General features: G+C 65.7%; 2 protein-coding genes across 2 annotated transcripts in view; one reads left to right on the plus strand and one right to left on the minus strand.

The window, feature by feature from the left end:
• Positions 1 to 1,971: 1,971 nt before the first annotated feature.
• Positions 1,972 to 6,092, minus strand: REEP6 (receptor accessory protein 6). The gene is made up of 5 exons (XM_011375180.2): positions 5,892 to 6,092; positions 3,142 to 3,235; positions 2,926 to 3,064; positions 2,650 to 2,818; positions 1,972 to 2,154 (listed from the first exon to the last, which is right to left on the minus strand). Exons 1-5 carry the CDS (start codon positions 6,004 to 6,006, stop codon positions 2,117 to 2,119), a joined length of 555 nt encoding a protein of 184 aa, XP_011373482.1. The 5' UTR covers positions 6,007 to 6,092; the 3' UTR covers positions 1,972 to 2,116.
• Positions 6,093 to 6,943: 851 nt separating this feature from the next.
• PCSK4 (proprotein convertase subtilisin/kexin type 4) overlaps positions 6,944 to 11,768 on the plus strand; it is a 6,386-nt gene continuing 1,561 nt past the window's right edge. Inside the window, exons 1-12 of the mRNA XM_011375226.2 lie at positions 6,944 to 7,146; positions 7,426 to 7,530; positions 8,850 to 8,942; positions 9,019 to 9,147; positions 9,228 to 9,304; positions 9,398 to 9,486; positions 9,747 to 9,919; positions 10,012 to 10,224; positions 10,522 to 10,622; positions 10,702 to 10,805; positions 10,874 to 10,991; positions 11,436 to 11,615. Coding sequence (XP_011373528.1) covers positions 6,952 to 7,146; positions 7,426 to 7,530; positions 8,850 to 8,942; positions 9,019 to 9,147; positions 9,228 to 9,304; positions 9,398 to 9,486; positions 9,747 to 9,919; positions 10,012 to 10,224; positions 10,522 to 10,622; positions 10,702 to 10,805; positions 10,874 to 10,991; positions 11,436 to 11,615 — 1,577 coding nt within the window. The 5' untranslated portion in view covers positions 6,944 to 6,951. The remainder of the gene's footprint in view (positions 7,147 to 7,425; positions 7,531 to 8,849; positions 8,943 to 9,018; positions 9,148 to 9,227; positions 9,305 to 9,397; positions 9,487 to 9,746; positions 9,920 to 10,011; positions 10,225 to 10,521; positions 10,623 to 10,701; positions 10,806 to 10,873; positions 10,992 to 11,435; positions 11,616 to 11,768) is intronic.

Below are 11,768 nucleotides of genomic sequence, written 5' to 3' on the forward strand. Positions count from 1 at the left end.
GATTTTTCTTTCTCTGGGTCGTTGCTGTGCCCTTCACTCCTGGAGCAGGGCCTGGCATACAGCAGGCGCTCAATATCTGCTGGGTGGTTGAATGAACGATGTGGACCCCCGCTCGGCAGCAGCGCTTGGTGCTCCCCCTCCCTTGCTGCGGTTCTCAAGCATGAGGACCGCGGGCCGTGGCGCCGGTGGCTGCATGCACTGTCCCCGGTGGACGGGGCCACCATCAGCTGGGGACAAAGCTGGGCCCGCCCAGGACTGAGAGGCAGGACGCGTCAAAGGACGGTGGAACGTGGCTGATGTGTTTGGGCAGAAGATGGAAGTGTCTCCAGACATGGCCCAGCGTCTCTGGGACAAAATCATGGGGGTCAAGAAGAGCCCGGGGGGGCCCCCCCGGAGGGCCTGGCATGTGCCTCGTCCCGCTGGCCCGCCTCTTGCGTTTGCACCAGGCATTGTGACCGACTCGAAACGCGGAGTAGCGGAACTGCAGTGGGGGCGGACCCGGGGGACCCCAAGCCCCATGTAGCTGCGAGTGCGGGGTGGCCTCCGCTACAGATCCTTCCCCGGGGTACAAGATCCGGCCCCCAGGCTCAAGGTGGAGCTCGCTCCAGCCCCCCGCCCCCCTGAGACCATGTCCTGGCTCGGCTCCACCCCCGCCCCGCCCCCAGCTTCGTCCTGGGGCTCTGCCTCCAGGAATCTGTACTTGCGCGGGGCATTCTCTATTTAAACACTGTTGGATTGGATTTGCTAGTTTTTTAGATTTTTTTTTTTTTTTTTTTTTTGCAGCTATAGCCATGCACCAAGCTGTCACCTTCCTTGTGTATCCCGTCTCTGCCTGGTTCTATGATCCGGCTCGTGTTGGCCTCACAACAGATACCAAGCACAGGGTGCTGGAGTTCCCAGCGCCCCCTCCCAGTTCCCAGGGGTGCCATCCTGGCCTGCCTGCCAGCCCCTGGGCCTCTTCGCTTCCTGCCGGGGAAGCTGGCTGGCATGAACGGCCGCTGCTCCTCGGCGACCCACGGTGGTGGGGTGGGGTCTCCGGCTCCCTGGGCACCTGGGCGGGCAGTCTCAGGGGTGCACTGGACACAGGCTCCCAGAGCCCCAGGGGCCCACAGTTGTTCGGGGCTGGGCCACACCCACTTCTCCGGCTCTTTCCGCTCCCCATCTTAGGTCCCTGCTCCCTACTGCAGCTTTCCGGGGCCCCTCCCGGCTAAAGGACTTGAACCTGAATTCTCATCTCAGCCACTTGGCGAGACCCCGATTCCGGGCCTTGGTTTCCTCGCCTGAAAAGGTGGGGCACACAGCATCCTCTCCCGATTCGATGAGGCAAAGCCCTCCCCACAGGCCCCAGCCCGAGACAGACCGAGACAGGAGGTAGGGCCAGATGAGCTTTACTGAGCCCTCTCCTAGCCGGCCAGGTGTTTCAGCCGCCAGCAGTGCTGCAGGTATCGGAGCCAGGGGTGGTGGCGGGGCCAGCTGCAAGTGACCTCAGTGGTGGACTCTGAGGTATACTCCAAAGGAGACTCGGATTGGCCTGAGCCCGGCTGCTCAAGCACCACGCTGCCGGTGGGGGGCTGCGCCGGGGACCCCTTCTGAGACTGTTTGCTGGACCTGGAGGTCTTCGAAGCTGAGTCCCCTGGCTCGCTGGAGGTCTTGTTGGGGGTCTGCATGGGGATGGAGGTGTCACTGGGGGTCTGCCCAACGGGGGGCTCTTGGCTGGAGCTGCTGGGCCGTTGCATGGAGACTGAGGACCGGTGGGCCGGCTGGGAGGGGCCCAAGGAGGTGGCTGAGGGCCGGAAGCGCTGCTGGCTGGGGGCCTGGGGCTGGCTGGACGAGTTGGCTCGCGACCGAGCCGCTCGCGACCGAGGCCCGGCCTGCGACTTGCTGGGCAGCTTGGAGCCACTGGCAGAGCTGGTGGCCGGGGAGCGAGCCTGGGACTGCGGCTGGGAGGTGGTGCGTGAGGAGCTCCCGGGAACTGGCTGGCTTGCGGAGGAGGTGACAGCGGGGGACTCGGCTGGTGAGCTCGTCGAGGAATCCGTGGAGGACTTGGGGGACTTGGGGGACGCTGCATCCTTCTGCTGATCGGCTGGCAGGTCCGTGCGGGGGCTGGGCGGGGACTTCACTTGTCCTTTTGCCCCTGGCTCGAGTTTACTTTGGCTGCAAGAGAGGGCCACGGGGGTGAGGCAGGTCTGGCCGCAGCCTCGGACCGGGAGGCTGCGCTCAGCTGCTGGACAGCGAGACAGAGGTCGCTGGGGGCCAGGGTGGGGTCCAGTCAAGGGGTTGGCGGCCATCCTGGCAGGAGCAGATGACCCACACGCACGCACAGGCACATGTGCACACGCACACAAACTCACACGCATGCGCACACACACACACGTCCTACTTCCTTGGGTGGGGGTTACCTACAGCCGGCTCCGGGGACAGCGGGGGGCCCACCGCCACAGCTGCTGGGGTGACGAGAGCTCTGCTGCGGGCCAGGGCCCGCAGGACTGGTTCCCGAAAGCGTGGGGGAGAGAGGTGGACAGTGAGAGGGGAAGGCGGAGCATCACACCCCAGCGACCAGACGCCAGAGGCGGCATCGGAGTCGGGGAGGTGGACAGACCGACAGACAGACAGCGACACACGGATGGCCCCACGGCCGCGAGCACGCACCGTCCCGGGTGAAGCCGGCTGCCATGTCCAAGGCTTGCCCGCTGAGCTCTCTCACGACGCTGTCCACGGCCTCGTGGTGCTTCAGGAACAGCGGGCGTATGGCGTGATGGTACAGCATGTGGGCCCCGTTCCACGGCCCGGGGGCCATGCAGAACAACAGGAAGGCGCACTGCGTGGGGGCGGGGAGCGGAGGCAGGGTCACACGCGCACCCCGACTCCGCGGCCCCGGCCTCCCCCGTGTGCACCCCCTCCCCGGGAGGCAGCCGGGTGGCCCACCTTGCCCACGTAGTAGAAAGGGAACCAGGACAGGAGTAGATCGCTGAAGAATTCGACAAGCCCGAACAGGCTGTATACCACCCAGTAGGTGAGCCACACAGTGTCGTCCTCCTTGCTTGGGCTCTCGACGGCTTTGATCCTGCGGGGAGGGCGCGGTGGGGTCAGCGGCCGCGGAGCCCCCAACGCTCCCCCCTCCCAACAGCCCTGGGCACTCACGAAGCATAAGCGGGGTACACAAAGCCGATGAGATTGCACAGCAGAGACGCCCCGTAGCCGAACACAAGATACAGGCTTAGCAGAGTGGCGGCTCCTGAAGCAGGAAGGCGCAGTGGGCGGGTGCGGGCGTCGGGCCCCCTCTCGGCCCGGCACACGCAGCTCACCCTTGTCATCCCTGCCACAAGCCTCAGCCACCACCCCCTCCAGCACGTGTCCCCCCGCAGCACCGGGGCGCCCCCCACGGTGGCCCTGAATCCCGAGTCTCGGCTCTGCACCTGGTTAGCAGATACTGAGGGATCCCCAAAGGTAGGCAGGGACCTCTGCCCAGGTGTGTATAAGGTCCTGCCTAATAAAGGTTTGCTGAATGAACAAGCGATCGTTTCAGGCCCTATAGGTGGGGCTGGGCACAAGACACCAGTGTCTGACTGTAAGCAATGGGAGGAAAATCTAAAAGCAGTCAAGATGAGATTGCCGGGGAACGGGCGAAAGCAGCAGCGTTTTAAAGTTTATCTTAGTGTGGGGTGTCTCTTTCTCGGCACTGCTGACTGTGGGGGCTGAGCAGCCTCCCTGGCTCCACCCACTCAATGCCAGGAGCACCCCCAGTCAGACGATCAGACATGTCACCAGACACCGCCAGGTGTCCTGACAGGGCAGCGTGGCCCCGCTTGAGACCCCTGGTCTTAGTGGGAGGCGGCAAAGGGTGGTAGAGTCCCCAGACCTCGGAGAGCCCTCTGCTCTGCCGCTCACTCGCCACATGACACTGAGCAAGTCTCTCGCTGCTTGGAGACTCAGTGTCCCCATCTGTCTATGGGCTGCCTCCCAGGGTTGTTGTGGGGTTCGGCAGGGAGGACTCGCCCTCTCCACACATTACAGAGGAGCCTCGGGTCACGAAAACACTCCCAGAGGTGAGGCTGGAGGAGAAGCCTGTGGGGCTGGGGCAGCCACCCCAAAAGCGATGACGGTCACTGTCATCTATCTTATGAAGCGCTTCTTGTGTGTGTGAGTCTCTGTGCATCCCCGTTCTGTCTCACGCAATGGCCAGAAGTAAACAAGCTGGGGGAGGGGGCTTGCCTAGGGTCACTGGGGAGAATTTACAGCCTCCTGCCTCCCCGCCCGGCCCCCAGGCTCTTATCTGCAGAGAGATAGAGGCCACTAGTGGGCCAAAGGGCAGCGTCACCCACACGCTTCCCTCTACCTTTCTTATTCCAGAGTCTGGGGTCAGGAGTGGGAGGGGCCTCCCCAGCGGCTCCTCTAGGTTCCCGCCTGTTATGGGCAGGGGAGAGGGGGGCGTGGGGAGATGGCCATCTGGGGTAGGTGGCACCCAAAGGTGGGGGAACGTCACCCCTTCTCAGGAAATTGCTAGTCGGGGAGCAGCGGCTCTCCCAAGGCACTCCCTCTCAATCCCCATTCTTGCAACCTCAGCAACTGGGAGGATGACCTTGGATAGGGGGGCGGGGGGGGACACAGCCTGAGATCAGCGACAGATGGGAGGGGGGAGGGGTGGATACTCCAGACAGAGCAGGTGGCAGGGGCAGCCTCCCATGGGACCCCTGAGTCTCCGGCCTCAGTTTCCTCCCTGTGACTGCTAGTCTCCCTGACAGGCCCCTCCCCTGTGCTCTGTGACCTAAATTCCCCACCCACTGGTACCGGGGATGTGGAAAACTAGGCGGAAGGTCAATGGCTTGCTCCCAGGGGCAGGGCCCAGGCCAAGCCAGCATGAGTTGGGCACCAGGAACAGATTTTGGACCCTCCCGGGGCTGCCTGGCATGGGGATCGCCCAGTTGGTGGGCGACTGGGAGAAAAGCGGACTCCCAGGAGCTGCGCACAGAAGGTGCTCAAAACGCCTAGCACTGTCCTCACCCAGAGCCGCCCTCGCCCTCGTGGTTCATTCCAGGGGGGTTTCCTGGAAGAGGTGGCAAGGTGGATGGGCCTGGAGCACAGCCAAAGAGGGAAGGAAGGCATCCGTCCGGTGCCTACTAGACAGTTTCGGAAAGTAGCAGGGGACAGCCCCGGCCACTGAGGAAAGGAAGAGGAGGGACTGGAGTGGAAGTCACAGGAGGGGCGGGCGACCTACCTTTCCCCAACCCCAGCACAGATGACGGACAACCCAGCTCCAACTCGACTATTCAGGCGCAGTGGGCCAAAGCCACTGAGCAGGGAGGGGAGAGGGCGGGCCAGGGATGGGGGGGACCAACGGGAAAACAGAGGGAGCAGAGGTGGACTGTGACCCTTCCCTCCTGGCAGAGACCATCCCCTCGGGAAAATGAGATCTCTACACTGGCTTTCAGGTTGGGATCCATCCGGGAAGGGGGTGGCGACACTCAGGGCACTGGCTCCCTATCTGCCCTCTCCTCCCCCGAGGCCGGCAGGGCGACTGGAAGAACCGGACTTTGGCCTGGCGGGCACCCAGCGCCCCGAAGGAAGGGGCAGAGGATGGCCTCCAGACCCGAGGGCCTAAGTGGGGGTGCTGCGGAAGCCAAGAAAAGGGGTGGCCCGCGCCCGAGGTCTCACGGCGAGGGCGAGGGAGGGGTGGCGGGCACACGGGAGGTTTAGGTCCACGACCCCACCACACCCCCAGCCGGGATCTCGGTCTCCCCACTAGACGGCGGGTCACGCCCCGCCATCCGGCCCAGACCCCGCAGCCAGGGCCGGCAGGAAGGTGGCAGGTCCGAGGCCGGGGTGCTCCAGGGCTTCAGTGTGCCCGTCGGTGAATCGGGGGCGGCATCGCCGAGAGCCCCTGGCCGGCTCACCCGCGGCCAAGTACCGCTTGTCGACACCGGTCCTGGCTTCGAGCGCCCTTAGCGCTTCGGTGGCCAGGTTCCTCTGTTCCAGAAGGCGCTCGAAACGCTGGCGCAGGCCGTCCATGGCACCGGCGGGCCCGACGCTGGCAGCCCGAGACCGAACGCAGCCCCGCGCACCGGCCCTGCCGCGCGCGAGACGCTTTCCCCTGCAGCGAGGCGCACCGCAGGACCACGGGGCGGGTCTCAGCGCCCAGGCCAATGGGAGGGCAGGGCGGACAAAGGAGGAGGGGCCTGCCCCTGCTCCCCCGCCGCATGGCCCTCTGGCCGGCCGCCGCAGCCGCAGCCGCGACTCCGGAGGGAGGAGGCGGGGCGCGGCGGCCGGAGGCGCCAATTGGCCGAGCGGGAGAGGGACGTCGCTGATTGGAGGGGGCGGGTCATAGCCGTGGATTATTGGCTGAGCCATTGTGTGGGTGGAGCTAGGGAGTAAAGACGCGTGCTGAGGTGGGCGGAGCCGGAGGGAGGGGTTCGGAGTAAGGCCCTAGCTGATTGGAGAAACGGGAAGGAATTTATGGGCGAGAACAGAGGAGGGGCGGGGCTGAGCATAAAGGAGGCGGGACGGAGTCGAAAGGACGCGGGCGGGGCGGGGCTAAATTGAGGAGGCGGGACTTACTTCAAAGGACAATTCTGGTTGGGCTGGAGAGGAGGCAGGGCTGATGTTATGGGGAGGGGTGTGTAGAAAAGCGGGCGGGGCCAAATAAAGGGGCGGGGTCAATTACAGCCACCGTGAACTCACTACTCTGGGTCAGAAAACTTGGGTCATTGTACACATGGGGAGGCTGAGCCTTCAGACAGTTTGCGCCTACAGAAAACTAGGGCGAGCGTGTGTTCTCCCTCCCATCTCTGTTGGATCTTCGCACCTCTAACTCGGGAGCCGCAAGGCCCCCTGGGACTTGAAAACTTTCAGGGGTTGCTATGGCGTTGGGGGCGGGGCTAAAGCCTGGGCCGACTCGGCGGTTTGGCCAGGGGGAGGGGCTTTTTGAGGCCCCGCCCTGGCCCCGCCCCCGGCGCCATGCGGCCCGTCTGGACTGCTCTTTGGCTGTACGTGGCCTTGCCCCTGGGCCTGGACCTCGTTGGCCCCCTGGCTGTGGGGTGGGCCTCAGCCCGGGCCCCCATATATGTCAGCAGCTGGGCCGTGCGTGTGTCCCAGGGTTACCGGGAGGCCGAGCGCCTAGCGCGCAAATTCGGATTCGTCAACCTGGGGCAGGTGGGTGGGACCCGGATGGACAGGAGGGGGCGGATGCTGGACAGCCCAAGACCCCAGACCCCGACAGGCGCGAGGGCATCCCCCGAGGTATCGGGAAGCTCCAGTCCACCCCCTACCGCGACCGACTTCAGATTCTAGGACCCCCCAGAAAGCCCCTGAAGCCTCTCCTTGGACACCTGGTGGGGGCAGGATGCAAGCAAAGGGGGCTGGCGCCTGTCCTGCGGGGGCTCCATCACGGGGGCTGGATCCTAGAGATGCAGCTACCCCCCACATTCCCAGATATTCCCTGACGGGCAGTACTTCCACCTGCGGCACCGGGGCGTGGTCCAGCGGTCCCTGACCCCACACTGGGGCCACCGCCTGCGCCTGAAGAAAGACCCCAAGGTGAGCCCGGCCTCGAGGTTGCCCCCTGGGGTCTTAGCCACCTCCTGTGATTCTTATGATTGTTTACGGATGGCTGTTACCTTAGCGAGTCACCTGCTCTCTCTGTCTCAGTTTTCACCTGGCTCCCCAGTCTTTACAGTGGGGACCCAGATGGGGAAGATACGCGGAGAGCAGCAGATGATGCGTGAATGTGGTGCTCGCCCCAGGGCCTGGCACACCACCTGCGTTTCTTGTCGCAACCCCACCTTCCCTCCTCTATGTCACCCTGAAAGGTTAAGGTTCCCAGGTACCCCATAAAGAGGAGCAGATAATATTCTAGCTCATGGGGTGGAGGGAGGGGAAGTGGCCCAGTTTGTGATGGAGAAAACTAAGAGGAGGAATCCTGCCTGAAGTCACCCAATGAGACCATGACTGAATCGGGACCCGAACCGTCTCCAGACGTTCAGAGAGATGACAGGTAGATAGGGAAAAGGCCTGAGCCACCGAGCTGATTCGAGGCTGAATCTGGCAAGCCCACCGAGGGATGTGGGCCGGACGAAGGTCGAGGAGGCGAGAAGCCTGCGGGTTCGAAGCCCGCCTGGAGAGGTGTCAGCAGAGCGGAGGGGGCGCTTGGAGATCTAGTTTGCAGGAGGCCGGGGCTTGGCTGCGGGTTAGACGTGTGGGACGGAGGGACATGATCCAGGGCCAGCTCCCAAGATGGGAGCAGAGCCCATGGGGAAACACTGGCCCTGGTTGCTGACATGGGGGTGGGGGACGTGAGCCGGTTGGTGGGGGCAGGGGGGAGATCAACCAGGAAGGAGGAAGAACAGCCCTGGGCAGGCAGAGCATGCGCAAAGGCCAGGCAAGGTGGCCGCTGTGGCCGCAGCAGAGAGGGGCTGGTGAGGGACAGACAGGCAGGGCATCGTGGGCCCTGGAGAAGGGGGGGCCATGGGAGGGTTTCGGCAGAGAGCTGACACGGGGCAGGGTGGGCTTGCAGGGCGGGGAGGAGGTGGGCATGCAGGGCGTGTCCCGCCCTGGGCCAGAGGTAGTAGAGAGAATGGCCACTGGCGGGGGAGGGGTGCATGGGCAGGTCCCCAGACACGTGGGGACCCAGCAAACACGGGGTCCTAGTCCCCGTCCCACACCACGAGGGCCCCAGGCAGACGGCAGACATGGGCTTGGGGCCTCTGACAAGAAATTGGTGGCAATGGCTCAGAGGGGCCGGTCCTCTTGGTCTGTGGGACAGGGCCCGCCTGAGGTGCCTGGTGGCGAGGAGAGTTGGGAGGGGTGTGGCTGGCCCCGGGGGTGCAGCCCCTCCCTCGGCGCGCGTCCCGCCCCAGGTGCAGTGGTTTGAGCAGCAGACGCTGCGGCGGCGCGTGAAGCGCTCCCTGGCGGTGCCCACGGACCCCTGGTTCTCCAAGCAGTGGTACATGGTGAGCGGGCTCGGCTGGGCGGCGGGACGGGCCGGGCCTCGCCCGACCCCACTGACCCCCGCCCCGCCCGGCACAGAACAACGAGGTGTGGCCGGACCTGAACATCCTGCAGGTCTGGAGGCAGGGGCTGTCCGGCCAGGGCATCGTGGTCTCCATCCTGGACGACGGCATTGAGAAGGACCACCCGGACCTCTGGGCCAACTACGTGAGCCAATGGGGGCCGGGGCGGGGGCTGCCCCCTCCCACGGCCCGCCCCAGCCCCTCACACCCACACCCCACTCCCAGGACCCCCTGGCCAGCTACGACTTCAATGACTATGACCCGGACCCCCAGCCACGATACTCGGCCAGTGATGAGAACCGGTGAGCCCGTTGTCCCACAGGGCCCGGGGGTGGCCCTGTGCCCGGTGGGCGGATAGAGGCCTGGGATTGGAACTCCTCTCTGTCCTGCGCCAGGCATGGGACCCGCTGTGCTGGGGAAGTCGCTGCCATCGCCAACAACAGGTTCTGCGGTACAGGAGTCGCCTACAATGCCCGAATCGGAGGTACCGAGGCCCGCTGGGGTCATGCTGGGTCGGGTAGCACTGGGTGGCTAGGAAAAACCAGGGTGAGTCAGCAGATTAGCCAGGGGAGGAAGCCACTGGGCGCCCACACCCTTGCCGCCAGGCAATGAGGAGGCCCCAGACTCAGGGTGGGGAGGGCTGAGCCCCGCACAGACCCCAGCACTGCCTGTCGGCGAGAGAGGGCCTGGACCAGCGGAGCCCGGGCAGGGCTCTCCCCAGAGGCCCGATGCCCGCCTGTGCAGGGGTGCGCATGCTGGACGGCACCATCACGGACATCATCGAGGCCCAGTCCCTGAGCCTACAGCCGCAGCACATCCACATCTACAGCGCCAGCTGGGGCCCAGAGGACGACGGCCGCACGGTGGACGGCCCCGGCATCCTCACCCGCGAGGCCTTCCAGCGCGGCGTGACCAAGGTGAGCGGGACCCCGGCCGCGGAGGGCCCGTGCCCGCGCGCGAGGCTGACGCCCATCCCCGGCCCCGCCCCTGCCCCTGTCGCTGTCTGCAGGGCCGCGGCGGGCTGGGCACGCTCTTCATCTGGGCGTCTGGCAACGGCGGCCTGCACTACGACGACTGCAACTGTGACGGCTACACCAACAGCATCCACACGCTGTCCGTGGGCAGCACCACGCGGCAGCGCCACGTGCCCTGGTACAGCGAGGCCTGTGCCTCTACCCTCACCACCACCTACAGCAGTGGCATCGCCACCGACCCCCAAATCGTGAGCAGCGGCCACCCGGCCCAGCCGTGTTCCCCGCCCTCTGTCCTGTGCCCCGCATCTCTCCTTCTCCCACGGGTCACCCCCGGAGCACCGGAACACAGGCACGGGGCCCAGGCCCGGCACCTGCTGTCACCCCTCCACACCTGTTGGCCCTCGTTCGCGGGGTGCGGCCTGGGCAGCGCCCAGGCTCCGGGGCCATCACGACCCCATGCGGGGCCTTCTCCAGTCCTTGCTGCTCTGCGAACGAGGGCCGGGTTTGCCCGTGCCCAGGTCCCGAGTCCCCATCTCTGCCCCCAGGTCACCACAGACCTGCACCACCAGTGCACGGACAAGCACACGGGCACCTCGGCCTCAGCCCCGCTGGCTGCAGGCATGATCGCCTTGGCTCTGGAAGCCAAGTAGGTGATGGTGGGGGCCTCTCGCCTGCCGCCCCGGCTGCCAGGCGCGGCCCCCGCTGAGCCCCTCCCCCGCCCCCAGCCCGTTCTTGACGTGGAGGGACATGCAGCACCTGGTGGTCCGTGCGTCCAGGCAGGCGCAGCTGCAGGCAGAGGACTGGAGGACCAACGGCGTGGGGCGCCAAGGTGCGGCGGGGCCCGGCGGGGGGCGGGGCACCACGCCCGCTGGCCGAGTGACAGCCCCCTCCACGCAGTGAGCCACCACTATGGCTACGGGCTCCTGGATGCAGGATTGCTGGTGGACCTGGCTCGCACATGGCTGCCCACTCAGCCCCAGAAGAAATGCGCTGTTCGGGTCCTACACACGCCCACGTGAGCGCCATCCTCGGCCCCCGCCACTGTGCACACCTGTCCTCCCCTCACCTATCACCTCCCAGCCCTCCCCTGACACCTGTCACCTGGCCAGCCCTCCCCCGACACCTGTCACCTTCCCAGCCCTCCCGACACCTGTCACCTCCCAGCCCTCCCTGACGTCTGTCACCTGGCCAGCCTTCCCCGACACCTGTCACCTCCCAGCCCTCTCTTGACACTTGTCACCTCTGCAGCCCTCCCTGACATCTGTCACCTCCCCAGCCCTCCCCCACACCTGTCGTTAACACCCAGGTGGTGGACACGTGGGAGGCAAGCCCAAAGGCCTCAGTTTACCCATCTCTAAAGTCCGAGGGTGGGCCCCAGAATCTGAGCCGAGACCCTGCCTGCCGGCTGCCCGCCCCAGCAGGTGGGCTGGAGGGGCCCTGACCCCCCCTGCCCCCCCAGCCCCATCCTGCCGTCAATGCGCGTGAGGAAGAAAGTGTCGGCCTGCGCCGGCCGCGCCAACTACATCCGCTCCCTAGAGCACGTGCAGGTCCAGCTGTCGCTGTCCTATAGCCGCCGCGGGGACCTGGAGATCTCGCTCACCAGCCCCATGGGCACCCGCTCCACGCTGGTGGCCATCAGGTGCGGGGGAGGGGCCCCATGCCCACGTCAGCCGAGCCTCCCCATGCTCGCCGTGACTCTGAAGCCTTTCGCCCCGGTCTGTCCCAGACCCTTGGACATCAGTGGCCAAGGCTACAACAACTGGATCTTCATGTCCACCCACTTCTGGGACGA

Source organism: Pteropus vampyrus, unplaced genomic scaffold (assembly GCF_000151845.1).
Source record: "Pteropus vampyrus isolate Shadow unplaced genomic scaffold, Pvam_2.0 Scaffold267, whole genome shotgun sequence".
NCBI lineage: Eukaryota > Metazoa > Chordata > Mammalia > Chiroptera > Pteropodidae > Pteropus > Pteropus vampyrus.

What these genes read in the sequence shown, in the direction of transcription:
- REEP6 (XM_011375180.2), bottom strand. Translation starts at nt 6,006, where the DNA reads ATGGACGGCCTGCGCCAGCGTTTCGAGCGCCTTCTGGAACAGAGGAAC. An exon ending in CTTTCTACTACGTGGGCAAG is followed by an intron (nt 2,819 to 2,925) that starts GTGGGCCACCCG and finishes GCCCCCACGCAG; the next exon opens with TGCGCCTTCCTGTTGTTCTG. An exon ending in AGCCGGCTTCACCCGGGACG is followed by an intron (nt 2,155 to 2,649) that starts GTGCGTGCTCGC and finishes CCTCTCTTGCAG; the next exon opens with CCAAAGTAAACTCGAGCCAG.